This window comes from Trematomus bernacchii, unplaced genomic scaffold (genome assembly GCF_902827165.1).
Source record: "Trematomus bernacchii unplaced genomic scaffold, fTreBer1.1, whole genome shotgun sequence".
In the NCBI taxonomy this organism is placed as follows: Eukaryota; Metazoa; Chordata; class Actinopteri; order Perciformes; family Nototheniidae; genus Trematomus; species Trematomus bernacchii.
In genome coordinates this window covers 3,659,640-3,671,699 of record NW_022987685.1, presented here as the reverse complement: position 1 = coordinate 3,671,699, position 12,060 = coordinate 3,659,640, and the positions used below count along the sequence as shown (strand labels likewise).

At 40.8% G+C, this 12,060-nt stretch overlaps 1 protein-coding gene across 5 annotated transcripts in view; it reads right to left on the bottom strand.

The window, feature by feature from the left end:
* Positions 1–11,720, bottom strand: part of LOC117487866 (inactive ubiquitin carboxyl-terminal hydrolase 53) — a 35,684-nt gene extending 23,964 nt beyond the window's left edge. For 2 of the 5 annotated variants that reach the window (XM_034136605.1, XM_034136609.1), the window contains exons 1-5: positions 11,386–11,720; positions 3,533–4,154; positions 2,443–2,535; positions 1,997–2,131; positions 55–165 (exon numbers count right to left, since the gene is read on the bottom strand). In XM_034136605.1, coding sequence (XP_033992496.1) covers positions 55–165; positions 1,997–2,131; positions 2,443–2,535; positions 3,533–3,676 — 483 coding nt within the window. In that variant the 5' untranslated portion in view covers positions 3,677–4,154; positions 11,386–11,720. Of the gene's footprint in view, positions 1–54; positions 166–1,996; positions 2,132–2,442; positions 2,536–3,532; positions 4,155–10,468; positions 10,553–11,282 lie in introns of all 5 variants that reach the window. The other 3 variants (XM_034136606.1, XM_034136607.1, XM_034136608.1) reach the window with 3 other exon arrangements.
* Between the last annotated feature and the right edge of the window lie 340 nt (positions 11,721–12,060).

Here is a 12,060-nt window from a genome sequence, read left to right as displayed (position 1 = left end):
ATATTACACATTCATAAATATGTCAATGTGCAATTACATAATATTTCTCCTCACCTGCTCATAAAGTGTCATAGCAAACTTCTGATGTGTGATGCAAGACTTTGAGGTACAGGCATCCGTCTCCTCAGGCACAATGTGCAGGTGGATCCTCTCCAGGATGTTCTCCTGTAACACAAAAGACAAACATCAAAAAACATCTATCAGGGAGTGGGTTCAAATACAGCGACCTCTCTTTAAAGCACCACATGCTAGGCTATTTGCTTTTCCAGAGAGCAAACCGGCAGTACAGTGGGACACATGTTGCAAAATCTGACATTTGAAAGGAAAACATATACTGAGCAAGCTCTCCTCCATTATGGCTCACACCAGTTTCTATTTTTCTTGTGAGTTTATATTACATTAAGGCTGCAAGGTTGGTCTGCAAACGATACAAAGGCACAACTTGACTGGCTGTTAATCTGACACTGGCTAAATCCATAAATTCATGCTGCTGCCAATACATTTCATGCTGAATACTCAAGGGCAAAGATCTGCGCAGGATGTAAGCTTCACTCTTAGATGAAAAAAGTTACTGTCAAGTTTATGTATCAGGGGACTTGGCAAATAAAGATAGAAAGTTGCTTTCTCTGCACCCAACTAAATGTTGTTGTCGGTTGTGAGTGATTTCTACTTTAAAGGTCATGGCCATTTCTACTGATCATAATTCCATTGTTGAGGTCTACTAGAATAGAGTTATATTGTGCAATTTTCCAAAATCTCATTGGTTTCACATACAGCATCTCTGTATAGTATGTGTATTCACTCTCTGTCCTAAACGGCTTGTTGGAGCTCCTGCCCCCCCCTCCCTATGAGCCCAGTGGCTGTCTGCGAGACAGCGAGACACAGCAAAACCAGCCCGAACACACACACACACGCTGGGAGTTTGTGTGTGTGCTCACACACAAACTCACAGCCTCGCCCGCCCGCCGTCTCAGGGAGGAGAAATTGGAGTTGAGAAAAGATTGAGTGTGTGTGTGTGTGAGGAAGTAACGCAACGGCTCCGCGGACGTAACGGCTCCACGGATTGGTCCATTTTGACCAATCCACGGAGGGGTCGTTGTTGCGTCACTTGGTTCCCGGAAGAAAAAAATTGAAAAAGAAAATCTCCAACGAGGCGTTCTGGGGCAGCATAGACAGGTCTTTTCTGTGTTAGAGTTTTACTCGCTACAGGGTGTACTTTGAGGGTTTGTGACTCTGCAGACCGTTTACATGCAGAAAAACCTTCATAACACACAAGGGGACGGGTAATAACCAGAAAAGCATGACATGGGACCTTTAAGATGCACAGTATCTTAATTCTAACCCTGGTCCAACCTAGTGTCCACTTATAGTAACATCTTCTCCACTTCTGCTCCAGAGACATTAGATTCTCAGTCTTGTTTATCCATTGCTGTGTAATTGGACTTCCTGAGTGTGTAAACAATGATTGTGGGATAAAAGCAGGATACATCTGTAATGTTGTACGCAGAAAGGATCAAAAGTGTGGGAAATAAAATAAATAAACAGAACTGATGGACACAAAAAAATCAAGGATATAAAATGCTGCAGGAACTGTATTATATTAAGACAAAAAATGAATTTAAATTAGTTTACTGCTAATAGTGGAACAACTGTTTCTGCCAAACAATACCTTATTCTGCCAAAAAGAGCAGAAAAACTGGAGCTGATATGTAAAAAAAAATGATGAAGGACGAATAAAATCAGCCCAGACATGATGCGACAAAACATGGTAGCAGAAAAACAGAGAGGTTCAAACAGAACTCTTATATAACCTGTCATGATGATATTTAGCGGCAATGTGGTAGGGGTTGATGGGAGGGGAAGGGAGGGACAGAAGCTCTTTCAGTGACCTCGCCAAACAGTTTGTTGCTGTGCATTACCCCGGTGTGTGGCAGGGTAACACACAAACACACAAACATCGCTCTGAATACACTGCCGGGTTGCCACAGGAACTTACAAAGCACTCTGCGGCGTCGTCCATGAAGCCCAGCTGGAAGCGGTGCTCGTCCTTAAAGGTCTCTGCCAAGGCGTGACGCAGGTTGTCAGAGGGCAGCGCGCGCTCCCGACTGTGCTGGAACTGGGAGAAGATGCCCTGGAGAGGAGAAAGGACGAGAAATGGTTTACCCATGGACTGAGGGACGTATTGTTTATCATAACTGTTTGTGTCACCCTCACTGCTGAATAAGGCTGTATGATTAATCAAAATGTTATCAAAATTGCGACATGGACTTGTGCAATATATAATAAAGTATTGTGGAGCTGCAGAGAAGTCTCGGTCTTAACAAAATATCCTGGTTTGGAACAGAACATCTTAAAAAAACATACCATAAGCATTTAAATATATTTTTCAATGATAAACTGGAATTAACAGTTAAATATATGAATTTAGATGATGTTTTCTACCTTTAATGCACAAAAGATGCATGATTCCCCTAAACAGAAGTGTCCAGGTAGCTGCCTCAGGCTGCGTCTGAAGATGTCCAGCTGCCACAAAACCTGAACAAGAGAAACAGAAGGTTACTTTGATTCTTCACACTATAAAACTTTATAATAGGTATTTATTTTGTGTGAAAAAAACTTGACATCCTTGGATCTATTGCTTAATATGGCAATCAGACGTTAGGTTACAGACTCTAAGGTCATGAGGATGAGGAGTGGGCGAGAGGAAGAACTCCCTCACAGAAACAGAGCCTCGGGTAACGATCATCTTCAACCAGCTCAGCCTCTGAGTCACAGTCTCTGAGAGTGACCTCACTGTGGGCTGACTGCAGAAATGAACCAACTATCCAGCTAGTGTCCCAATAGTCAAATGCAACCTTCAAGTGCATAAATAAACTGCCAGGAAGCTGTGACACACGCAGACAGTGAGTAAAGTCTGAAACTTTAAATAAATGATGGTCATATTTTGAGAGGGTGAAGTACAGGTCCTGGAGGAAAACCACGACATGTAAGGGAGGTTAAACAAAAAAAGAATGTAGCGGCCATTTGTCCTTATATCAAAAACTACTTTAAAACTTCTGCCGAGGCACCAGAAACTGAATCTTACGGAGAGATTGAATCGAATGTCCTGGCATGAATATAGTTTGTTCAGCATATTATCTTTTCAAGACCAAACAAAACAAAGAACAACAATTTTACCTCTACTTTTGCCCTGGTAAAAAAAACAAAAAACATGCCTTTCAGGTGCCCAATCCCACCTCCACCTGTAAATACGTTTTAACCAGGTGCCTGAAGCTGCCTGGAACAACTGGAACTTAAATAATGACACTTAATAATGATGCTGAAATAACTAAAACAGCCATAAAATAAATGAATGAATAGCTTCAACAGAGTGAGAGAAAGAAAGCACCTATCAAAAATATGTATTTTGCAACAAATATGGCTTTTTGGGCACATAGTTAAATATATTTCCAGTGATGGAAATATCAGTCTGTCAATCATTTTGGAGCAATTTAAAGTACCTTGTAATGACTGTTAATAATTTCCTCCCTACCTGCACGGCGCTGTTGAGGAAGCAGCTGTTCTGGCCCGGTTCGTTCAGCAGTCCTTTGGTGGGGGCCAGAGACAGCATGCTCCCCGGCTGGTACGACTTCCCCAGATTGCCACCCGGCTTTCTGAAGAACTTGACCCATGCCATTGGATAGCGGGGGTCTGCCTCAGACAGGTGGGCCGGGCGGAGGTTGGTGCTGGGATCAGATCCCCGATAGTCCGGGGTTAAGTTATTCCTGCAGCAGCGGCACTGCTACACATCTAATCCATTTCTGCAGCTCACGTAGAACATCCTTTTACTCAGTCTGATTCTTAAAAAGTTGATAAAAAATAAATAAAAGTCAACAGAAAAAGTTATAATCCAAGTGTTTGTTTTGGAAAACCGTTGATGATCCGCGGTCTGATGCTGGTGATGAGATGAGTTTTGACTTCGTGGCAGCACGCCTCAGTCATCCTGACGCTCTGCAGCATGAAGCTTCACACAGCTTCAGAGGGGACGGCGGACCCCTGCGAGCTCATTCTGCCACATGGTCCCGATGGTATTGGAGATTTTCCGCTGCAGTCAATTGTCCCTCTCAGAGGTCAATCCATAGCAAAGGTTTGTCCAGGCCGGGCAGAAAACACAGCTGCGTTAGAGACAGAGAGAAGCAGATTAAACGGGATTTAGATGACAATATGGAGTTTATAGTTTTATAACATGATAAAGATATTCCATAAAAGCGACCGAGACCACAGTCTTTATCCTGCTTGTTCTAGGTCAGATGTCAACAGAGTTTATACATTAACTTTTCAAAACACCCTTTGCACTGGAGGCGTGTCCAACTGAAGCTAAAGTCGCAGAGTAACATTCAGATTTATTTCAGTTTCCTTAAAAATAGATTTAACAACTCCCAAGAGACATTTACAAGGACTGATGGTAACGTTTCCTAAGAACGTAATTTTGAATAATGTTATCTACAATTGAGCCATTTATTTTGTAAATGTAAATTCCTTCTCTTTTCGCGTGACTGGAAAGCAACTTGTTGGTAATTTTTTCACCCGACTAATGTCAATAAAATATAAAAAAATAAGGAGAAGGCCCACAGAGCCCAAACAATAGTACGAAAAAATTAAAACAATCCTATCTGATATCTGAAAAAAGGGTATTCGTAATTTCAATTGATTAATCTTCCGCTGAAAAATGTACTGCATGGATTTATAGATTTACGAAACAGATGTGTCCCTATTATTGTCATTTTAGCTCTACTGTAGATGGGAGCCCAAACTAAAAGTTGTTTGTCAGCAATTGAAAACGTTCACAAAAAAAAACTGCACAAAGTTTCTTGTGTGTCTCATTTTGTCCATTTTTTCTGCCATTGTCATTCTTTTGTAACGACAAAAAGAGCATAAGAGCGCTGTCCTGGCCTATTTTGAACTGGAGAAGAGCAGCGGAGGACATTTCAACAAACCACTGAAGATGCACTTCGATTGATAAACTTGCAGTCCATGCAGCTTCAACACCACAGTGAGAAAGAGCAACACAATCTGCAGAGAGTGTGCACAGCGCTGAACACACACTCCTGTGAGCAGTTTGATGGATGAACACGTTTGTGCTGAGTGAGGCAGTGGGAGCTGTGTGTGGGTTATTACAGTACAGGAAGATGTGCGTGCTGTATACACAAAGCCTGTGTTCTTTCATGTCATTCTAAAAGCCTGCTCTTGGAGAAGTTGCGGCGAAAAAAGTGTGAAGAAGCAACAATGAACAATAATTCCTTGTGTAACACACAGTGATTCATCCTGTTTTTGTCCCCAACACCTTAAAGAATAAACCTCAAACACTTTGTTAGTCAGAGTGAGGAGGACAAAACAATATGTCCTACTTTGCACTACAATGAGACTTCCCTCTTGTGATACTCTCCAGAAACAACAAAAAGTTTCAGCCAAAACCCGTTGGACCACATTTCCATCCTGGTATTTCACGAATCCTAGATGCCCGATGATACAGTGTCACCTCTCGACAGGTAACAGTTTAACCTGAATTTGAGTCATTTCAGTCCTCTCCACATGATGCAGCTAAACACGCTAATGGACTTAGCGACACAGCAACAACAGCATTCCTAAGCAATCTGTAAAGCTCAGTGTTGCTTAAGAACGGCTGTTTACAGATTAGTTTGAGAGCAGAGAGGAAAACGTTTCACTCCACCTTTACCAATAACATGCCTCGACGTGTTGGTACCGTCTGTACGTTTCTTCAATTTTCCAAGTCACAACCTAAGTTTTCATATTTTTTCCGAGCCCACCTAAATCACTCACTACACAAAGTAGTAATACTGATTGATTTAAAAAAAGTTTGAGGAAAATTATCAGACATGTTTTTATTCTGCCTTTCAATATATCAATGAACCTATTCATGTCTTAGCACTTTAACTTTCATTTGTGTAATGTACACCCGTCTAATCTATTTAAGCTTGTTTTAAATTGTATTCTCTTATTAGTGACTAAATGTTATAAAATGTCATTTTCAAGATTATTTCTTCTGCACTGTCTTAGTGCTTTTATTTTTTTGTAAAGCACTTTGAATTGCCTTTTTTCCCCCTGAACCTCTGATTAAATATGTGTATGTCTCTAAACTCCTGTTTTATTTAGATGTTTAATTAGTCTTTCATATTCTCATATACATTAATATCACTTTAACAGCTAAACCCCTCCAGGACGTCACAATTCAACAAGTTATACAGTTAAAATATTGAGTCCTACTTTTTAAAACAACGCATGAACTAGAGTGTAAAGCATCTCTTCAATTTAAATGTACAAACAAGCAAAGACAATACCACACATCCACATCATTCATCGTCCATTCGGTGGCATGGAAAATGAAGCCAATGCAAGCTTTATATTGTGACAGTGCTGACAACAGCAAGAGTAAATATGGCTCTGCTTTCAGGTCTGAGAGAAGTTATTAAATTACGGCGGTCCACTTGAAAACTGCCAACCTCACTTATGTTTAATCATCTTTTAGTCTGAGCAGAATTGAGAATTGCTGACTAGGATTTAATGACATAAAAGATAATGCCAAGAATGAGTATAATATAAAAAATCCTGAGTATAATACAAAGTATTTGCCCTTGCTCAACGATTACAAACATGATTTTCAGATTATTGCATGACAATGAGGCCACTGCTGAGGAGAACATTTGAGCCACATCCGTTTTCCCCCCACAAGAAATAAAAAAAAACATTCCCGGCTTATCAGATTAAGCATGACACCTTTCATCTGACAACATCATGTGACTGCACCATGGCGCGTCTGCACGGCAGGACAGGCGCACATTTCTAGACACAGACTGGCTGAGTTACAATCCAGAGAGGTTAAAGTGGAACAAACTGCACCGACCTGTGAGCAGATACAGAGACATTATCTGAACAGGTGGCTGTGTACGACTGTTTTTCATCTGCAGACATATTCTCAAAAATCTAAAACAGATCACTCATAATAGATTACAACTGAATGCAGCCATGCGATATATCAGCCTGTTTGTTTTTAAAGCTTGGTGGAGAAAATTACTCAACTGGCCGGTCACAATATTTTCAAGAAGCCAGGTTTACGTCATTATATGGTGAAAGCCAACACGGCTGCCACCCTTCCGCTTCAGTCTGTGCTGAATTAAACTATTTTCTTCAGGCTGGTTTCCTCAATTAAAGGTTCATCTTTACAAGTTGGCAATATTTTCCACATCAACAGGTAACAGAATGAGCTCGTGTCTGTACAGTCAGTTCTTTTTTCAACACTGGTCTTTTTCTTGCTTTATATGACCAACATGACCCTTTTTTCCAATTCAGAAAAGGATATTATTGAATTGATACACAAAATGATCATGTGAAGCTACTGTATAATGTAACTAATAATGTAGAAGACAGAAATACACCACCATTAAAACCTCAACTTTAACATTAAAGGTGGGGTAGGTAAGTTTGAGAAACCGGCTCGAGATACACTTTTTGTTATATTCCATGGAATGCTCTTAACATCCCGATAGCAATGAATATCTTAAGTGCTTTGACAAAAAATCCATTAAAAAATGTCATCTGTGGAAGCCGTAGTACTGTAAAAAGCACGACCAATCATTTTAGCCGGCCCGGCTAAAATAACTGGATGGCCTACCTGCCTGTCAGCCTTCCATCTGTGCACAAACTTATCTCGTGCCCTCATTGGTCATGTGCGCGTTCGTGTGTGTTGGAGGAGGGGCTCTGTAAGGAAGTAGCAGATTTCTTCCGGCTGTGTATTTTCAAATTCTAGCGCACTCGAGCTGGTTTCTCCAAAATTACCTACCCCACCTTTAAGCAGGTTAAACCACATACAACAGATTTGATGATTTGGATGATTTGAGGAGTATTTGATACGAGATAAAATCATTGATCCCTGTGGGGAAATAAGGTCACGACTGCAGCAAGAAGTTAAATTCAGTCAGGTAAAAATGTTGTACCGATCTGAGCCAAGTAAAAGGAGAGATTTCACTTTTTCTCTCAACAGCAGCGGTACAGGATGTCCAGTCTTCCTCTATAAACAAAGACATGCTCAGACTCTCTCCAGGATCGACTTTTTTCTTGTCACGCGGAAAACGCTAGGGCTAGCACCTTGGAGCAATCAGCCCCAGAGTGTGTGTTGTGCATCAGCACCTCTGACAGGCCGAGGGATTCTGAAGAGACGTGGGCACGCTTCGTGTGAAGGCACGCGGAGCAAGATGCTATAATCTATCTATTAGTGATCTGTTGATGGATAGCCTCATTTAGAATAATTCAATTGATCAGCTTCCGATGCAAACAGCCGCTGATGAATCAAACTGTGGAAAATTGAGTCACACTAATTCAATGTCTAGAAGACGTGAAACACATGGTGGGAACAGTAGAGAAAGGAAGTATTCGATATATAAAGAGGCTTTGTGGGAACCTAACACCCATAATTAGTTCACAAACCTCTACTGTACATTCAATCTTTCATACAGAGCCTGTAAAGACATTTTAATTCGCTTTATAAAAACACAACTTCCAGCCTCTCCTTAACTTCTGAGATAAATCCAGGTATAGTCTACCCTTTTCAAATGCAAAAGACTATATATTTCCATCATCTTGGTGCATTTTCCTCCTGCATGACAGCTGAGCATTCCCTCGTGTTACTCTTCAACTCTGACTCTGGTGATGAATGACTTTCCTGACTCAGGGTTACATTTAACAACAACTTCGACTCCCAGGTGTAAAAGCAAAGTATTGTACATCTGTTTCTCCTCTATTTTTAGTCAAATCTATTTTTGTTGTATTCTGATATCTAATATTGGACAAGAAATGTGTAAATAATTCAATTCTACCTTCAGAAAAATAACTTCTGAGCTATGTTGAGTCATACCTCGTGTGCTATAAGTTGGGGAAACTATATATATTTTAAAAAGTAAATCAAACTTTTGCTAGAGTAATATCCTGGGATGCAGAAGAGTGGGGGAAAGCAAAAAGTATCCTCACAAATGGAATAAACAATGCTGAGCAAGGAAACAGTTTGTACTTTGTGATTATAAACTGCAGTTTCCTTTTACTAAAGTGTTGATTTATCTCCCACTGAATTTTAAAATGATCATCCACTACTACACATTCACATTTTCCATGTCTTGAGTTCGCCTTGGGTAGAAAATAATCAACTTCTCCTTTGTTGATGCAGTCATGCAAACTTCTCACAAGTCTGAGTCATTTGGTAAACGCATGAAGGGAGTCGAATGTATTGAGAGATCTCACAGATGACTCTCACTCAGTTCACCACTTTAGATCTGTAAAAAACTCACTTAAAGTGGAAGTCTAAGTGTCTGACATGAGGATATAAACATTTGTCTCTACATTTCCTCTCCACTGTTCACACAATGTTCTAATATCCTATGATTTATGCATTTGCTTTTCACAATGCTGTCCGACTGTTTATTTTAATCAAGAGTAGTCTGGAAATATACAACGCCTCAGCACAAGTAGCCCCTGCCTGCTTGTAGAGAAGAAGCAATAAAACCTGACCCTGCATGCTCTGACCCTAAGAAACTGTGAAACTTGGACTGTGGCGTTCCCTGTGGACTGCAGACAAGCTTTGAGCCTTTGGGCAACAATGCAGCGGTGTTTCCTGTGTGGGCTTCCTGCTCAAAGGCTCGCCACTTTCCAGGCAGAACACGGTCCAGTGTTCTACCCTGTGAAACTGAACAGGTCCCCCCCCCCCCCCACACCACGCTGAGCCACCGCTTACTCCTCGTAGAGGAAGAGGAGAACAAAAGCACTTGGTCCAGGATCCCATGCTCAAAAGTTACATCCTCCTCTCCACCCTTACAATTGCTTCCTTAATGTGCCGACAATTTACAGAAACTTGCCAACTAATCACAAGCATGATGAGGATCAACAACTTACTTCTCATCCTTAAGTTCTATATTTTTTAAATATTCATAGTCATAGGGATACTAATAATTATTTTTCATTAACCATACTGTAAATATGCTGATTATTTACTCTACTTATTGTTTGTTCCCTAAAATGTCAGAAAACGAATGAAACATCTCCATCATTTTCACCAGACCAGTTTATCAAAGTCCAAAATGTCTTTAAATGTCTTGCTTTGTCTGAAACACAAGGATTTTTATTTTAATATAATATAAAAACTGAGAAAAAAACAGGAAATCCCCATTATTTTAAAACAGCAGTTAAAGATATTTTCGGATGAGAGATTATTACTTACTAACGACAAATGTTAATCGGTTTTCAAACATACTGTCCGAATATTGTTCTTATTGATAACTCAACTTCTCATCTTTGCAGCACTAACAGGTACAATCCCTCAGTTTGAAAGTAAATATCAAGTTGCAAATCTTTATTTCAAGTTAGCTACCCGAGTCTTTATCAAAAGCAGAATAAGGCAACCAATACCTAGAAAAAGAGCACTTACTCCAGCAAACAAAGAGGTGACAGAAGGCTGACTGTCAGAACTGGTTCTTCAGCATGCCTCCATATTTAGTTCAGCATGTCGGTCCTAAAGGAAATGTTCCACAGGCATCAACATACAGGATGAGTGTGCACAGACTGTGAGCTCACTGCTGCATCACCAGTGTGTGTGTGTGTGTGTGTGTGTGTGTGTGTGTGTGTGTGTGTGTGTGTGTGTGTGTGTGTGTGTGTGTGTGTGTGTGTGTGTGTGTGTGTGTGTGTGTGTGTGTGTGTGTGTATCATTAGGGTGAGGTAAAGTGGGAGAAACCAGTCACAGCGTGAGTCTGGAAGTGACTTCTGCATTTTTGGCCAAATATATATGGTGTGCAAGAATTACGCAACATGAACCTCTCAGTGCACACAAACACATGTTAGCCCATACTGCTTTTTATCCTGATGTAACACCATAAAGACAAGGGAAAGCGTATCTGTGTACGTATTAACTATATGAAAAGCATACGTGGGTTACAAATACTTATTTAAACAGACTCAATAAATATTGTGTTGGAAATGCGACATGAGTTGAGACTTAATCCTTATTTTGGTGAGGCTAGCTGCATATTTTAAATAATGAATGATACACCCGAGCTAGCTGTCAATAACAAAACAGACCACTTTGAAATAAAATACCAAAAATAAGTGATTAAAAAAGACACTATGGACTGTCGAAATAACAAAGCAAGTATTGTAGGTTATGTGTAGCACATTTTTGACTTGATATGAGTGCTAAGTGAAGCTAAAAGACAAGAGGCAGCTAACGCTAGGCCTACCTGACTTACCTGAGCTCAGGTGTAACTACATTTCCGCCCCACGCACTCCTTCCACACTGATAAATAAAGTTCAAGAACTATTCGTGTCGCACTGGAATAAAGTGTAACTTACCCCAGAGAGGAGAAATGAGCCTGAGTGCGGAGTGTAATATCCTGCAGTGAGAAAAGAGTTGAAGTATTTTGGTGGAGTTTCGGGGGAGGAGTCGCTGCTGGAGAAATTCACTTCAAGGCAGACAGAAAGTCTTTCCGCCGCTGAAACTTCCCTCTCTCTGGCTTTGTAGGCTTAATTTCCTCTCAGAAACGCCACTTGGGACACAGTCTCGTTACACTTTGCGGTATATTCCCGTCCAGAGGATCCCGCTGCAGTTCGCTGATGCGCGGCGGTGGAGAGCAATGGTCGCTCGGTTCTCTCCGGCACCTGAAATACTGGATTAGAGATGTTTTCAGAGCCGAGATGTCAAACCCCGCCTCTTCAACAGTGTATTTACTGCAGTCTGCCATGCTACTGTACACCGCTGCCACAGCCACAGCGCGCGCACACACACACTCACACACACACTTACAGCGCCAACTCTGCTGGCAGCCTCGTTAATGTTGCTTTGTGGTGCAGGGGTTTGCAGTTAGCCAAATACAACTCTCTAACTGCGAAGCTACAGCATATGCATGGCTGAAAACATGTTCAAAAAGTAGCTGGTGTTTCAAAATGTCCCCTATAATATATTTGGATGTTTATATTTTATTGTTGTTGTCTGCATATCTGAATATATGCGTGCATATTATTTGTAAG